The sequence below is a fragment of the Mytilus edulis genome, chromosome 8 (genome assembly GCF_963676685.1).
Source record: "Mytilus edulis chromosome 8, xbMytEdul2.2, whole genome shotgun sequence".
Taxonomy (NCBI): domain Eukaryota; kingdom Metazoa; phylum Mollusca; class Bivalvia; order Mytilida; family Mytilidae; genus Mytilus; species Mytilus edulis.
The window spans coordinates 40631546-40649901 of record NC_092351.1 but is presented as its reverse complement, the minus strand read 5'-3'; the positions used below and the strand labels follow the sequence as shown (position 1 = coordinate 40649901).

At 31.7% G+C, this 18356-nt stretch overlaps 1 protein-coding gene across 2 annotated transcripts in view; it reads left to right on the top strand.

The window, feature by feature from the left end:
• LOC139485569 (neurogenic locus Notch protein-like) overlaps positions 1–18356 on the top strand; it is an 82960-nt gene that overhangs the window by 9185 nt on the left and 55419 nt on the right. For both annotated transcript variants that reach the window (XM_071270151.1, XM_071270152.1), the window contains exons 2-7: positions 8034–8267; positions 8996–9097; positions 10972–11216; positions 14131–14441; positions 15587–15885; positions 16947–17149. In XM_071270151.1, coding sequence (XP_071126252.1) covers positions 8034–8267; positions 8996–9097; positions 10972–11216; positions 14131–14441; positions 15587–15885; positions 16947–17149 — 1394 coding nt within the window. The remainder of the gene's footprint in view (positions 1–8033; positions 8268–8995; positions 9098–10971; positions 11217–14130; positions 14442–15586; positions 15886–16946; positions 17150–18356) is intronic.

The window sequence follows — 18356 nt, the reverse complement described above, 5'->3', positions numbered from 1 at the left end:
TTTAAAAAAATCAGCCATAGATTTCGGATGGCATGACGTCATATTTACCACAGATTAGGAATCTGCCATAGATGTGGAACCCACCATAGATTTGAGTCCTGCATATATAGTATTAAAGCATGTCCAATTGACATAGTTTTTTTGTTTATTGCTACTAAAAAATGACCTAAAAGAGTTTGAACCTATATCATGATATATTCACAATCTGATTTTTTAAATGCCCATTTTATTTTGCATTGTTTTGTGTATTGAACAATTTTGTTGAAATAAAAAAAAATTGTGCTCCATGTACATTCTTTGTTAGGATTTTAAACAGTAATATTCCACAGTCATAGTTATAAGTAGAACTTTTATTTAAATATATCTTTTTTCATTTTCCAACAATTAGAGGGCAGATGATTTTGAATATTTGGTAGGGTTTGAAGTCTGATTAATTCATCCTAGTAGCTACTTCATGTTTGCTGAAAAAAAAGACTTTTTAGAATAAATATTTGGATGAGAAATCTGAAATGTCATCAATATTGACAAAAATGCATGGTGTCTGACTGGGAAAGGTTAAGGTCAAATATGATATCCTGTACTAGCTTCACAGTTATTTGAAGAATAGTTTTAACAAAAAAGTGTAATGAACTGTCTGCTTCTGTATTGACCCTGCAGGATTTTCAGTCAGCTGTATAATCACAATAATGGCCCTGACCCCTTCTTTGTACTGATAACAAAGAATACAGTGAAAGATTTATTATCACAAATTTAACTATCATATATTTTTCTTAAATTTATGATATATAAAACCCTGAATTTATTTGTATTTCATATGTTTTTTGCACAATTTGTTGAATTTGTCCTCTGTTATATTTAGATTTATTCAGAGATCCTCCAGGCAGATTAGTATTTAACTAACTGATGTTACTCTCTTTAAATACACTCTTTATTAATGTATCATTATAAATAATTCATGATAATTTAATTTCAAAAGAAGTTTTACCTTAAGGCCAAACAAAATTATATATGTGGTTCCACTGACCCTACCTTCCCTACTTTTTCGTCTTGAAATTAGCCTACCCTAAAGATTTTATTGTCATTTTCATTTTAAAAGCACTGTTAAAGTCAGAAGGATGCTCCCATAGACTCAATGTAAAAAAAAACCATAAAATAAAATAAAAATCCCTACCTACATGTACCTACCCTAACTTTTTTTCAGATGTAACTGGAACCACGCATACTATTTTATTTGGCCTAAGGATTGTTTTCTTTGGTGAATATTTTTGCACCCATTCCAATACCAATAAATTGGAATTCTAAAACAATTCATTTGAAAGGATAATTTTCATTAGACATCAACAAATATTTTATAGGGTTAGATTCCACATTTTACCTGTCTGGGGGAAATCAGTTTGTTTACAGTAATATAAAAAAAACCTACATTTTAAACATGATTGTATATAACATGAAAACGGCAAATACATGTATTAGCAACTTACAAGTATGTTGCATTGATCAACATGTATAGAACATCAAATAAAATAGATTCATTGCTATAAAAATAATTAGGCCAAACATACTTACCTGCCTCCTATTATAGTATAGGGCCTCTGTGGCCGAGTGGTCTAAGTAGTCCAACTACAATGACTACTGAAACACTAGCCAATCAACACTGAGGTTGTGAGTTTGAATCCTGCATGTGGCAGGTGCACTTGACTTCAATCCTAATTGACTAGGATTGTCAGTTTTCCTACCCAAGGTCGGTGGTTATCTTTGACACTCTGGCTTCCTTCACCAATAATAACTGACAACCACCAAATATCACAATAATGTTGAAAGTGGTGTTAAACATTCAATAAATCAATCAATTAAATAGGATAAGTCAGCATGTTAAATCATTTTATTTTTTAAGATTTTTTTCGTTTTTTTTAATAAAATGTAGGCTATAAAAGCTAATGCTCTGGACTAAAATAATGCTTAAAACAAAAATTATTTAGACTTAAAAAAACTGTTCTTAACCATCTAGACATATGAAGTTCATCCTGCAGTCTTTAACAAAAGACAAAGTGTCATGAGTCAAGCTTTTAAATGCCCCTAGTAGAAAAGTTGCCAATGAATTCAACAGATTTTATATTTGACATCAATAGCAAATTAAGAAAAGGACCAAAACAAAAACTAGACACTAACATGGTTTTTGGGACATGCACTTGAAATACAGCAGGGTAAAATATAGCAAACATTCAGCTGGTACCTAAATTTCACTGTCCATGTATATGTATAAGGGGGGATAGGACCTTTATCGGGACTCCAGGATCGGGTGTTTATAAGCTTGGGATTTCGGGATTGACCCTTTCGGATTTCGGGACGTCAGGATTTACTTTATTTAAATTCGGGATTTCAGCATGCTCAGGATTTCGTTTTTTTAAGTCCGGGATTTCGGGATCAGGACCCCTCCTATCCCCCCTCATGTATAATGAGCGTCATCGACTGAAGCCCAAGAATATTTATATTTGCATTTGTGTATATAGCTTTCATCCAGTATTAAAACAGATGTTGACATTAAACAATAGTGTTAATACTTTGGTCTCTTTAACCTTGAAATGTTATTGATATCAGTTTACTCCTAGATCTGTTATATGAATCTGAATCCATCTTTAACCTTGAAATGTTATTGATATCAGTTTACTCCTAGATCTGTTATATGAATCTGAATCCATCTTTAACCTTGAAATGTTATTGATATCAGTTTACTCCTAGATCTGTTATATGAATCTGAATCCATCTTTAACCTTGAAATGTTATTGATATCAGTTTACTCCTAGATCTGTTATATGAATCTGAATCCATCTTTAACTTTGAAATGTTATTGATATCAGTTAACTCCTACATGTAGATCTGTTATATGAATCTGAATACATCTTTAACCTTGAAATGTTATTGATATCAGTTTACTCCTAGATCTGTTATATGAATCTGAATCCATCTTTAACCTTGAAATGTTATTGATATCAGTTTACTCCTAGATCTGAATCTGAATCCATTATATTTTGATTAATTTATTTATGTTATAATTTTTTGGATAAAACATTTCCAAAATTGTATACTAATTCTACTTGGTTAGAAGAAAAAAGACTCAAAGTACTGATCTATGACAGGCATCCCTGTTAGTCATATTTGAGTAAAACTTACTTTCAAACAGTAACTGGGTACTAAATTGTGGAAAGATAAATGTATTCACACTTTTTCTCTTCATAACAGTTTAAAACTTGTTCATAGGATATCTATGAATATTTTTGTATCCTTATCACAGTTTGTCCCTTTGCAACAATGTTAAGGCCATAAAACAGAATGAGTTTGTTTGCCCTAACCAAACCTACCATGCAATAGGTGCCTACTCAAATTTTTAAATTTATTATCTGGATGAGATAAAGTTTTTTTGAAGACTAAAACACATCTGAAACTTCATTTTCTCATTGTGGAAAAAAATAAGAAAATGCATACTACCTACCCACTGTTTCTACCTTTAGGTAGGGTTTTGGCAAACCAAAATATTTTTAAGTGTGGCCTAATTTATTTTTTAAAGATATCTGCATTGTTATCCCATTTGATTACCATGTACTGTAACTTATATAAAGTTGTAATATATTTTGAATGATCGTTTAACATGTTTAAAAGACATCATCCCTTCATGCTTCCATTACTCCATGTATCAGTGATGATTTACTGACGTTCTGGATGGGGGTAGGGTCCTAAATTATGTTTTCTATGTATTTTTGACTATTTTTATGGCACCACAGTAGATGAGGGGGCATTAAATGTAACCCATGGTATTCTGTATGCTGTCCAGTAAGTCCCCAAAATTTGTTTCCATTCTCTCAACTTAAGTTTGCCTCAACCAATGTTATAAGGCCACAATTAAAAATATTTTGGTTTGCCCAAACCCTACTCAAGGTTGAGATAGTGGGTAGGTAGGTAGGCATTTTTTTTTTTTTTTTTTTTTTTTAGAAATTGAAGTATCAGATGTTTATTAGTCCTTATGCCTATCTGATAAAAAAAAACTTCTTCAAATCAGGACAATAAAAGAATTTGAGTAGGCAGCTTTTTTCTGGGTAGGTAGGGATTGGGCAAACAAACCTATTCTTTTTTATGGCCTAAAATTTATACACAAATTCAATGCATATAACCACAAAACACAGATCATACAGATCAAGTTCAAAATTGGATGGCATCACTTTTATTGATCATGAGTTGTGACCAGCCTTTATAAACATATAAGTTTCTAAACCTGTTGTTTCCGTTCCCTTACTTTAGTTTGCCTCAATTAGATGTTATTACTTCAAAAAACAAACCAAGTTCAAAATTTGGTGATGTTTCTTTTACGGTCCATAAGTTATACCCCTTTATAAATGGAAAAATTACTATATCTGTTGTTTTCCTTCTCTTACTTTAGTTTGCCTCAACCATATGTTATGAAACTTATGCTTACAATGACCAAAAAATAGTCTTGAATCCTGCATCTGTATGTGTAAGTTTACGCATGCATTTTTACAACAGTGGCATTTGTGTCCCATAGACACATTCTCCATTTATTTTCTCTCTTCCTTATCTTTTTGGTCCATTATTTTCTATTCTTTCTATTTTAGTACCCTATTAATCTCTATTGTTATTCATTTCTCTTTTGGTGGTATATCATGCTCGTTAATACATTTATATCTAATCTATTTTAGGTGAACTGAAATATTAATTTCTATTACAAGACTGTCGGCCAACTATTTTTTCACTCCAGTGGTCAGTTTTAGTTTATAGATTGACATTTGCTCTATCATGTCTATATTAAAATGTAGCTATGCTTTGCCTTTAATAGGGATATGGATTTCTTGTCACAACTGTTATTATGTCTGTTTGACAAATGTCATATGGTGCTTGCCCAATTCAATGTTTCAGTGGTCATAATAAATTTTCAAGACTTTTTTCTTTTCTTAGCAATTGTACATGATATGTCCATTTTACACATGATACATGTACTTTATAAGTTTATTCATTGTTACAAATGTTATAAGAAGTGTGTTTTTCTGACTTGTATCATCTTGACTTTTGTCTTGATCTCATGCATGTTTTAAAAAGCTATAATAGTTGTCAGGACAGTGATAATTAATTTCAGGATAAGTTCATTTTTCTCATCACTTGGCGTCCGTCTTCCATCGTCCATTGTCATTAAGTTTACAAAAATCTTCTCTGAAACTACTGGGCCTAATTTAACCAAACTTGGCCACAATCATCATTTGGGTATATAGTTTAAAAAATGTGTCCGGTGACCAAGCCCTCTAACAAAGATGGCCACCATGGCTGAAAATAGAACATAGCAGGAAAATGTAGATTTTGGCTTGTATCTCTGAAACCAAAGCATCTAGAGCAAATCTGACATGGTAAAATTATTTATCAGGTCAAGATCTATCTGCCCTAAAATTTCAGATGTTGTTAGGTTGCTTCCCCTGAATTGGTAATTTTAAGGAAATTTTGCCGTTTTTGGTTATTATCTTGAATCTTATTATAGATAGAGATAAACTGTAAACAGCAATAATGTTCAGCAAAGTGAGATCTACAAATAAGTCAACATGACCAAAATAGTCAGTTGACCCCTTAAGGAATTATTGCCCCAAATTTAACCAAACTTGTCCACAATCATCATTAGGGTATTTAGTTTTAAAATTATGCCCGATGACCCAACCACGAACCAAGATGACCAACATGGCTAAAAATAGTACATAGGGTAAAATGCAGTTTTTGACACATATCTCTGAACCAAAGCATTTAGAGCAAATCTGACAGGACAAAATTGTTCATTAGGTCAAGATCTATCTGCCCTGAAATTACGACAAATATAAGTCAACATGACCCCATAAGGAGTTATTGCCCTTTAATGTCAAATTTATCAGTTTTTAAAATCTTTAACTTAAGTCTTTTCCTGAAACAACTTAGACAAATTTAACCAACTAGCCGTAATCACCATTTAGGTATCGAGTTTAAAAAATGTGTCCAATGACCGAGCCCTACCTGCCAACCAACATGGCAGACATGGCTAAAAATAGAACATATGGGGAAAATGCTGTTTTTGACTTGTATCTCTAAAACTAAAGCAAAAGTATAATGGTTGCATTATATCATGCATCAATTGTTAATAAAAATATCAGGTGAGCGACACAGGCTCCTGGAGGCTCTAGTTTCCAAGACCAGACCAGTACAAAAAATAACAACATAACAATCAGGTTTCGACCAAAAACTGTCAGACAAATCCTTTTGGAGTTATTGTCCTTTAATGACAATTGTTACCTTTTTTTCTCAATGTATTGAAGACCTTTATGATATAAATGGAGAAACCCTTGGAGGCAAAACTTATCAGGAAGGAAAAATCTACAAATAATGGATGAATTTGTCAGCTGAGTTATTGCCCTTAAATTATGTTTTTTTTTTTAAAATATGTGTTTTTGTAAATTTTAATAAAAGAGAAAAAGCTTTAAATGGCAAAAATAATCATTTAGATAAGATCTACAAATAGGTCAAACATGGTCTGAATTATCAGTCCAACTCCTTTGTATATATAGGCATAACAGCTTAAAGGAGATAAACCTTTTTTTTGTGTGTTTTTGTCTTATCTTGAACACTATTTTAAAAGAGAGAAACTTTAGATAGCAAAACTGATCTGCAAGACAATGTATAAGTCAATAAAAAGGATATCCCCAGTTGACTGCTTTCAGGAGTTATTGCCCTTTAAAGACATTTTCTCAATTGTGTCTATTACCTCGAAAACTATTGATAGTTAAAGAGAACCTTTAGATAGCAAAAATGATAAGCAAGAAACTAAATCTATTTGTAAGTGAACATGGAGGAACAGTAAGCCATCTCTTTACAATAGTTTTTGCCTGTATTTAAATAAAAATCTTACCCTTAATTTTGCATTTTGGGCAAAACTGTAGCAAAAGAGAAACTTCAAGCAACAGTACCTGTAAACAACAAAAATGATCAGCAAAAAAGAAACTTCAAGCAACAGTACCTGTAAACAACAAAAATGATCAGCAAAAAAGAAAATTCTAGTCTGCATTGTTTGAGAGTGGCCTTGGTTTAAGACTCAGGTGAATACACAGGCTCTAATTTATTAGGTCTATATTGCTTATTCATTATGCATTATAAACACAATATTTGTCATCTTTCTTATGTGATTGAATCCATTTAAAGTAGTACATGCATAATATATCCATCTGTTAGTTTACAATTGACCTTTTCCTTAGTTTCAGAGGTCATTCACATATAAAATAATCCAAATAATGCAGCATGTTGTAGTGTGTCATTTTATTTTATAAGCCAGGTAGGACTTTATAGCACCTACATGTGTATTCAATTTACTGAAGATATTCATCTTTTGATATTCATAGTTGACAACCCCATGTCCTATGATACAGATCATGTCTGCTCTTTATCTTCAAAACCAATATGGTTTCAAAGTTTATACTTGACATGTATATTAACTAACACTAGAGAATGTGTCATTATGTACTATATACAACTTCCTCTGTCAAAGGTTTGTCCGTCTGACTGTTGGCCTGTCCATCCCATACAAATTATGCATACAAACTTTATATCACAAGTTATTTACAGTGGAGCCCACAGAGATGGCTACCATCTCAATGATGTCTAGTTTAATACAAGTTCTGCAACCAATCTTTATATAGCATGTTTTGCATGGACTTGATGGAACAATTAGATATCAAGATACAATGTTGTTTTTTTTTTTTAAATTTAGTATCTATATTTATAGTTTGTAAGACCTAAGGTCTTGTATGACGATATTTCTTTGTCTGTTTATGGGATAGTTGTACTGTACAGAATCAGAACTACAGGTAAAAGATTGTAGTTGCTATAAAAAAAAAAAAACTACTTTAACATTTAGATATCATTTATATTAATATTCCTTCACCAAAAAGTAGGGCATTAGTGCTGAAAGTGGCATTAGACACTAATCAATCAATCAATCCATCAATCATTTTTATTTTTAGGTGACAAGACTGAAATTTTATGTAAAACAAGAAGATGCAGACCAGGATCGCTGGAGAGGAGGGTATGTCGGATACCTCATTCCAAAGGGATTACCTCAATCCTAATGATGAGGGAATATTCCCATAACCTCTGTGAAAAAGATGTGACCTTCGGAGCTGACAATAGAGGAAGACTATGGACTGATGGGGGCTGTGATGGACGGTTTCAAGTCTGTTATACTACACGCAAAGCTGGTAATGCATGTATATAAAATGCCCAGAACAAATAACTTTCCTTTTTAATGTGCATTCTGTACTGTTAGCCACTAGTCCAATGCACCAGACTAATAAAACAGTGATATTGTTGTCTTTTTTCAAAACTACCTCTACCGTTTTTTATTGGGAAAAAGTAAATCACTGTTATGGAAAAATGTAAAACTTTTTGGGAGGAATTTTAAGCCATTTTTTTTAGTAATTGGGAATTTTCTCTAGGGGAAAAGGCTGAATTTCTGCTGTAATTTGAGGCAAACAATATCACTGTAAAACTGTATTTGGACTAGTAAGTTTTTGAAAAACTTTGTTTAGGCACATATCAAAAATTTTAAAATATTGGTCTTAGGACTAGTAGCCAGAACGATTTTAGGTGCTGACTAAATGTGTGAACACTTTTCAGGTCTCCGATACCAATTGTTCTTCCTAAATTTTTCAATTTGTTGAAAGAACTTATAATGTTGCTTTTATCATTTCCCAATAATTCAAAAATTTTATGAATAGAATGACTTCATATTTGGTGGGAAGCTCAACCATCATGTAATGAGGGAGCATTTTTTGAATCCTACTTCCTGTTTGGGAATACTTTGAATCACAAGGTGAAAATAGCATGAATAGATGAATGTGTTTAAATATGAAATAACTTTTTTTTTTCTAATGAAAAATGCAACATAGATAAATGAAAGCATGATGATTTTTTTCTATAATTTCAGTTTGTTTTGATGACAGTGAATGTGGTACTAACGCTGAATGTTCTGAGGGAAACTGTCGCTGTATGAAAGGATACTTTGGAAATCCTTACCATCTCTGTGAAGGTATGTAAAATGAAAAAAAAAAAATGAAAAATATTCAAAATCAATAATACAATGTATAACAATAACCAGATGTTCCTTTAAAAATAAGGAAACGATGCAGTGTTAAACATGTTTGTGAACACTCAAAGCTCCCTTAACCCAGGACAGTGATGTAACATTACAAAATAAGAACAAACTGTCAAAATCAGTTTGAAAGGGTTGTCTCATCAGATATGTATAAAAACAACCGGGACTTTTACAATATGAAAACTAAAGAGTATCTGAACGGGAGTTCAAAGCTCAATTTAAACTAATAAATAAACAAAATTCTCCAAGACAAAAATATCAATCAGTACAACTCCAAGCAAATACATACAAAGATGTCATAAAACTATTTTGAGAAAAGAATGACCTTATGCAATGCATGTACAAAAATATTAATGTGAAAAGAATTAGGACCATCAGTTATAATAGATAGAAAGTAATACATGTTAAGTTATGTATACATGTGTTGAAAAATAAAATCAATGTTTAGTACAGATAGAGTAAATATTCAATATAATATTAGATAGATGGATATTAGAAAATGTGGTTTGAGTGCCAATGAGACAACTCTCCATCCATGTCACAATTTGTAAAAGTAAACCATTATAGGTAAAAATACAGCCTTGAACACAGAACCTTGACTCAAATTGAGCAGTAAGCTATAAAGGGCCCTATAGCTAAAACCATTCAAACGGGAAAACCAACAATCTAATCTAAATAGAAAACGAGAAAAGATAGCCTGTACATGCTGTTAGAATAAGTCTTTAAAGAACCAATTAGTTTCTGTGGATAATATCTTAAATAGCTCTTCAAACAACATAAATGTAAAATTAGGATAGAATATCAGGTTCTAAAAATACTTATTTCTGTTATTTTGTAAAATACACTTGAGTTTGGACTTGTAAAAGCTTAATCAAATAGCTTTATTTTGAGTTCTTGTCTTCAACAAATAGATATGAGCAACAGCAATACTTGAAAAAAATATTACAAAAATGATAATAAGAGTTAAATATCTTTTTGGATATGTAAACTATAAAAGATCCAGTTTATGTTGATTATGTCAATTAAAACATGTATTGTATTGAGGTTTTAACTGTTATTTATACACTATGGTGTCAAGATTAAATAATCCTTTTCATTTGTCAGTAAAATTAACATAACTTTGAAATGATTGAATGAACTTTTATAATATTTTTGGATTTTCATCTACATAAAGACTACTATCAATTCCCTCCTTTTGAGGTGGTACCTAACACTACAGGGAGATAACTCTGTAAAGTCAGGTAAACGTTTTAATTACACTGTGTTGTAAAAGAAATATTAAGCTTCTCAATCATCAAAATTGGTGTTTGTCAAACTGCTATATGACCAGTGTAATTTTTCTGACAAAACAGTTGGTTCAAAATTTTTGAAATTTTAATATTTTTGTTAAAGGGTCAAAGTAAATACTTTGACAAAATTTTATGAAAATTAAACGAGCCAAATTTATTTTAGTGAAAGTGTTGGGTACCACCTTAATGACTTGGTAGTTGTTATTTACATACATGTATATATATAATTAACATATCATTATTTGTTCTAGAAATCAGATTTAGAATAAGAATAATTGTTATTACTGTGGATTCATTATTATTCGGTGGATACCAATGTTCGTGGATTTCAAGGAACAGAGAAACAACAAATTGAAATGTTCAAAGAATTGCAAATTTGCTGTATGATGAACTGTGGTCTTTTAGAAAAACACTAAATCCAATATCTATGAAAATACATGTTTTTCTCAATCCACGAAAATTGGTATCCACCAAAAAAAATGAATCCACAATATGTGAGGCTTTCGTTTTTATTTTCAGATTTGTGTACCTGTTCTGCATATGGAGATCCACATTACAGACAGTTTGAAAAGAAGTATTTTACATTCAATGGCTTTTGTAAATATACCATGACAAAGTTTCATGATCCTCATGGAAACTGTTCCTTCAATATTGAAGTAAAGAATGAGCAAAGGGGAAGTAGAAGGAGAGTTTCCTATACCAGACTGATTGATGTATATATGTATGGTATGAAAATACAACTGCATAAAAAGAAGAAAGTTTATGTAAGTAGATTGTGTGTTTAATGTACAAGCTTTTGAATAAGTTCGGACAATTTGAGACGTCTTTGCCATGGGCCCACAAGCAGTGGAACAGAGGACACCCACTTATTTTTACCTTCACTTAATAAATCAAATAGTGCAACAACTTTTTATGCATGTCAAAAATTGTTAACACTATTTTCTTGTCACAACCATTTTTTTTGCTCCCCATTCCAAACTACCTACTGCATGCATGCTGCTTACAAATTGGCCAACTGGATTTCATTCCATACTATTGGTGCCTGTTCTTATAATCTGAAGGACAAAATTGTGACAAATATCATTTTCCTTTATAACAGAAAAGAAAGTTTGTTTTTCATTGAGGATTTTTATTTTTGCTTGATTTGTTTACTTACACTAGTACTCACTTCATTAGAAGTCATTATTATGCGATCGTGTTGTGGTTAGGCCTAAATGATCTTGTCAAGTGTAAAAGATGAAGTTTAATCTATTTACTAAACTATTGATTTGGACTCTTGTGTACCTAAGTATTTTTTAATAGTTTTTCAATCTGTTACAAACATTAACAGGTGGACTTGAATTATTCATTGATGCAATAAATTACGAAAGAGAATTGTTTATACATTGGAAAGGTGTGTCTAAATTAAAAAAAAAGTAGGCAAGATCATTTGAAATAGTATATGTATATTGGATTGTACATGACCATGATGACCTGAGTAATATATCCCACAAAGTCAAAGAGAGAAGAAAAACAAGGGAAAATGGTATTTAATATCCTAATAAACCTTGTAACTTCATTCCAATATTTAGTTATTTCTCTCTATCATAACGTTATACAAGTATACATTGTTTAAAGCATCATAATCCTTCATCATATGCTTCTAGTTCTTTGAATTTCTCAGTATTTTACTTGTAAAGTTTTGCTTTCCTTGACACTACCTCAATGACAATAATTTAGTATACCTATTACTTTTTCAGCGTTGTTATTAGCTGTTATTGACTACTTTCAAAAGTAGAAAAACTACAATGTTGACATACATCCTTCAAAGATTGGACAAAACAATATCATATTTGTTACACTTTAATATACAGGGGTTAAGAAATCCACTAGCCCGACGCCCGGGACTACAACATTTAGACATCGGGCAACCAAAACTTGTAACCCAATATTCCCGATGGACTAGTAACAAAAAATTCTTGGCGTTTCTAAAATAGAAAGTGGAAAATCTCGTCATCCCTTTTCTATCTTAGCCAGTCAGATTCGACTACGTCATCCGGGATTCGCAGAATTTGAACTGATTTTGTACAAGTTTTAAAATAGAACAAATAACCTTGGGTTGATCCCGTACTTTCAAGATTGTTGTGTCAGTACAGGAAGTGGTATTGTATATTGCTTATGCAACCTGATTGTACCTCCTTCTGATTAATTTATTGTAAAATAATATGAATCCCTTTTGACAACAGAAACCTGACTTTTGTCAGATATAAATTTGATCTGTGAAGAAGCCTCCAGAACCATGACCTAAACATTAACAGTCTTCAGAAAACTTAAACTTGATGAAATAATATTTCATCAATCATGATTATCTTCATTGATATTCAAATGAATTCGATTTTTAAAGAAATAAAATTTATAACAAATACAGTTTCAGTTTAGTGACTGTGCTCAGGTTGTTATCTATTTATAGCTGACAATTTGCTTACCTGTGATAAATGTTAATAAGGACAGAAAGTACTTCGTTTATAAAACAATTCTAAAAGACCCAAACTATGGATGGTGATATTTATTTTCATAAATATTTGAGGTCATTTGATTTATTTTAATAAATAGAATTTTAAAACTGAAAACAAATATACTTAACCAGCTGATGATTCTTTTACACAAACGTGATGATGTACCTCCAATCCTTTTATATACCTATTTATAGCAGTGGGCAAGACTTGTATCATCTTGGGATTTATAGGTCAACTCTTATATCAGAATATTTAGTGAATATTCAATTATCGATTAATTGAATATATCTACTAATGGAATATTTTTTGCTGACATAATTTTTGGGTATCCAATTTGCAAAAATCTACTGTACAATGGATAACAATTGTTAAATTAATAGAATTCATGGTTATTGCAGCAAACTCTGAATTTGTAAGGCATATTATTAGGGCTAGCAGGTCAGTTTTGTTGGGCTAGTAGTTCTTCCAACAGGGCTAGTAAAATCCTGCTACCAATCAGCCCTGGGCTAGTGAGCTATAACAAAATTTCTTAACCCCTGAATATACATCTAAATAGCCAAAATGAAAAGAATTCAAAAGGAACATTTAACTGCCCAATTTTAATCAAGTAATCACATACCGTAATCAAAAATCCTATGAGGAGGCTCATTTAATATTCTGATAATGTTTTTCAATAAAAGGTCTATTTTTATAAGTGTTCATGTTTGAGGTCTTTAGCACTTTGTATTTAATTGTGATATAATCAAAATGAAGGGCCTTGCCTCTTAAGTATGCTTCTATAGCTATTACTTCATAATTTTCACATTCTACAAATATGAAGCTTAAATAAAAAATCACTATGTTAATGTATAAATCTGATATTATAGCAAGATCATGAAGATTATTACTGAAAGAGTTTGCAATTTATTTACAATATAAAAAAAATCACACTGAAAATGTATAAATCTGATATACTAGCAAGTTTTTACTGAAAGATTTTACTATTAATTTGCAATACAAAAATCTTTTATGAGGCTCTCATGCACAAAAATAGGAAACTAAGTAATGATGAAAAATACACATGTTACATTCTAATGTAATGCATAATATGAAAAGAATTACTTTTCTATGGAGTGATAATCATTTAAGTATTTCCTTATAAATAAAACATTTTTTTTTATTTTGTTTTTGTATTTATTTTTAGATAAATGGTTTATTACAATACATGCCAGTCAAACTTGTAAACCAGAATGTGACGATTTATAACACAGGAGAATATGGCCGTCTGGTCACAGGATGTGGGGTATCAGTCTTATGGAATGGGAAGTCAGAGGCCATTGTTATGGTACCTAGAAAGTATGGTGCAAATCTGACAGGTTTATGTGGGAATTGTAATGGGAAAGATGATGATTTAGTCACCAGAGATGGTACAGACGTGTCGGGAAAGAGAAATTATGAAGTGCTTATTGGTGAAAGTTTTGAAGTTAAAGATGACACTGGTTTTCAAACAGAAAAGTTAGTTTTCTTATGATGTTTATGCTAAGATATAAGAAGATGTGGTATGAGTCCCAATAAGACAACTCTCCATCCAAGTCACAATTTGTAAAGTAAACCATTATAGGTCAAAGTAAGGTCTTCAACACAGAGCCTTGACTCACAAAGAACAGCAAGCTTATAAGGGCCCAAAAATGACTAGTGTAAAACCAATTAAACGGGAAAACCAATGGTCTAATCTATATTAAAAAATGAGAAACTGACTTACTCTATAGATTTATCCATGTCCATTAGTCTGTATGTACATCTATTTCTGGTTAAGAATTGTAATGTAGTTCTTGAAAAAGATGAGGGCTGACAAAACTGAACCAAAAGTATTTATAAGCATTTGCATTTCACATTTCTAGGAAGTTAATTTGGTCTTGCATCTTCAGTCATGGTTTAATTGAATTACATAGTTTGGATGTCTGAATATTGCCATTGCAACTTTCATTTACATTATACCATTAAAATTACAAAACATGAAATATGAAACATATCTCTGTGTGAACAGTTTATAGTTACCTATATATATACCTATAGTTGCTTATGCATGCAAAAAAGAATGTTCTATTCTCAAATTCAGGATAAATTTGAAAAGAAACACCAGATTAAAAAAATGTGCATAAACAATATTATTAGTTACATAGTGTGCAAGTGACCTAATAATTCGAGCTTCCCTCTCACCCCATATGGAATTTACTGACCCCATATATACCGTATTACGTCACTAGCACACTATGTAACGAGTTTATCTTACCGACTATCTAAACGTGTAAAATTTAGACTTGTGAACTATCAAAATGAGCAAGCCAGTCTTCAACACTGTTAGCATTAAGAAACTTTCATTGGTCCTATAAGAACAATAGCCTCTCATGCAGTTCTGTTTGTTTTTATAAAGGACGTAACACCACTACTAACCGTGTATGAAATAAGCCCCGCCTCCCGACTAACCTAATATCAAATATACACGGTCTTCACACGGACTCTTTTAACCAATCACATTCCTCCAAATGTATAGGAGGTAAGATAAATAGCAACACAAATACATCATTGAATTACCATTACTCAAGAGTTGATATTTATGTAAATGTCAACCTCATTTGTTATCAATTTTGTATTCAAAGATGTGAGACCAAGGCTATGGATGATCCTTGCACTGGTATCTTGGACCAGTATGTAGAGAAAATGGAATATTGTGGTATGCTACATATAAAAAACCAAGCCCATAGTCCCTTCCGAGACTGTATAGAAGACCATCAAGATTTGGCGGAGACTTTGTATGCTTCCTGTCGATACGATGTCTGTGCATACTACCATGATGTCCAACGTAGAAATAAGATCGTGTGTGAATCCTTAAATAGCTTGGCCGCTGAGTGTGAATCTAGAGGTGTAATTGTCAAATGGAGGAGGGAAAACTTTTGTCGTATGTATTGGTATACACAGTATATGTACAACCTTTGTGAAGGTTTCCCTTAAAGACTTGCCCAAGTTTGAAAATTTGTTGTGTTTTTTGACAATGAAGACAGAACTGATGATTAGCAAATATCAATTTTTATTCAATGGTTCTATCAGACTTTGGATCAAACTAACAAATGCACATACTTGATTTGAGCATTTTACCACAAGACCACCAAGGTGGCTTTGACCCAATAAAAAAACAAGAAATCCATTGGATTTGTCCATGATTGATTAACCATTAATTGATCGTTTCTATATATAGATGTTCTATATTTACTGTTATGGTTCATCTCAAAAGCTTAAATTGCCATAAAATTATTGTAACATTTGTACATTACAAGAGCTAATAAAAAATTATGAAAAAACAGCACTAATAGGATTTGTATGTTCAATTAGGTAATTGATCACTGTGAAAATTCCTAACATACAATGTCAATGTCATATTTCATATCTTAACTTTTAGTTTTTATTTATTCAAAGAACAAATATCACTTGTTTAAATGTTCTTTAAAATTATTATTTATAAGTCATTAATATCTATTTCAACACAATACAATCAGCACAATACGTAGCAGTATGCTTATTTAATGATTCTATCACATATGATCTTATTGTATGGTTTTTCATACTTTTCCTATCCAGCAAGGAGATCTTTGCAGCAGGCATTCATATTTATTGGATATTTAAACTCACAACTTCATGTGATAGGAGATTGCCACACTTGCTTTTGCAAGAAACATTTTCCCCCTTATCATGCACATCCTGTCTTTCCTTAATCTGTTCAAATATTTTGTCGATAACTTTTAGGGGTGGCATTTATTAAATTACAAACATTAGGTCAGTACAATGTTTGTCCTGCAAAAATTTGTTTCCTTTAGAAATAAAGATAGAAAATAAATGGATCTTCAGGTTTACATGTCAACTTCATTGACGATTTCTTTCTTTATCAACCTTAGAAGATGCACAAATGTTTAATAATATCAATCCTTTCAAATGGGTAAATTTCAATGTCCGTTTGTGTTACAGCAATGGCATGTCCTTCAAACATGAAATACAGTTCTGGTGTGGGTGGCTGTCCTGCAACATGCCTAGATCCATACCCTGATCCTGCCAAGTGCCTATTTCCACCATCAGAAGGATGTCAATGTTTACCTGGCTTTGTCAGCAGTGGTGATAACTGTGTACCAGTTGATGATTGTGGCTGTGAATCAAAGATGGGTTATATACCAGTACGTCATATTATCAATAATTAATAGAGTTTTTTGGAAGGGATGTAGTACTGTCATAAACAATTTCCTTCATAATCATGCAAAAAAAAGAAATACTCTGTAATATTATTTCCACTGGAACAAATTCTACAGAATTTGTTTCTTACAGAGTATTGAATATTTGTTCCAAATTTATAAATAGAAATATATATTATGGCATTGTTTATAAGAAGATTTTCAGGGAACTTCTGGTAGGGGGAACACATATACCTTGACATTTGTTAGTTAAACATTTCATATGTATGTTACACTTTGTTTATACTAAGATGTGTGAGCTTTTGATTTGCCATTTGGTACATTTTGGTAAGGGACTTCTCTGTTGAATTTTCCTTGGGAGTTTGGTATTTTTGTCATATTACTTTTTAAGGGATGTACTACTGCAAATCCAATAATCGCAAAATTTTGTAGAATGATTATCCATGAGATAATTAACTTAACCTTCTTGTCACTTGATAGCATTATAAATCATGTTTAGACGTTGCTATTCAACTGTTTTTATGGCCCCGCAACGAAGTTGTCGGTGCCATATAGTTTTACCCTTGTAGGAAATTCTGCATTCTGTCATTCCGCAACAAACCATTATACGCACTTTTTTTCTAAACGCCTTCAGATATTGGGCTGATTATTGGTATGTGAGTTAACCATGATGAGTTGCAGATCAAGGTAAAGTTTCGTTCCGCTCCACTAATTTTTGCCGAAATTACGGGCTTTGGACTTTGAGAAATTGTTGAAAATCACAGTTATACAGACTTTTTTTCTAAATGCCTTCAGATATTGGGCTGATTTTTGGTATGTGAGTTACAGGTCAAGTTTAAGTTTCCTTCCGCTCTGCTAATTTTTTTCTGAAATTACGGGCTTTGGACTTTGATAAATTATTGAAAATCAGTTATACAGATTTTTTTTTCTATACGCCTCCAGATTTTGAGCTGATTTTTGATATTTGATCCTACCATCATGTTTGTGTCCACATGTGTTTATATTGAAATTGCACATTTTTCAATTTGGGAAGGGGCCATTCGTGCCGCTTTGACACATCTAGTTCTTAATTGGAATATTCTACCCCTTGCTGTCTAAAGAAGGTGTTATATAGTAATTGGAGAGTCTTTCATTTATCAGTCAGTTTTTTTTTATTGTATGCTTGTTGGTTTGTCATTCTTCAGGAAAATTT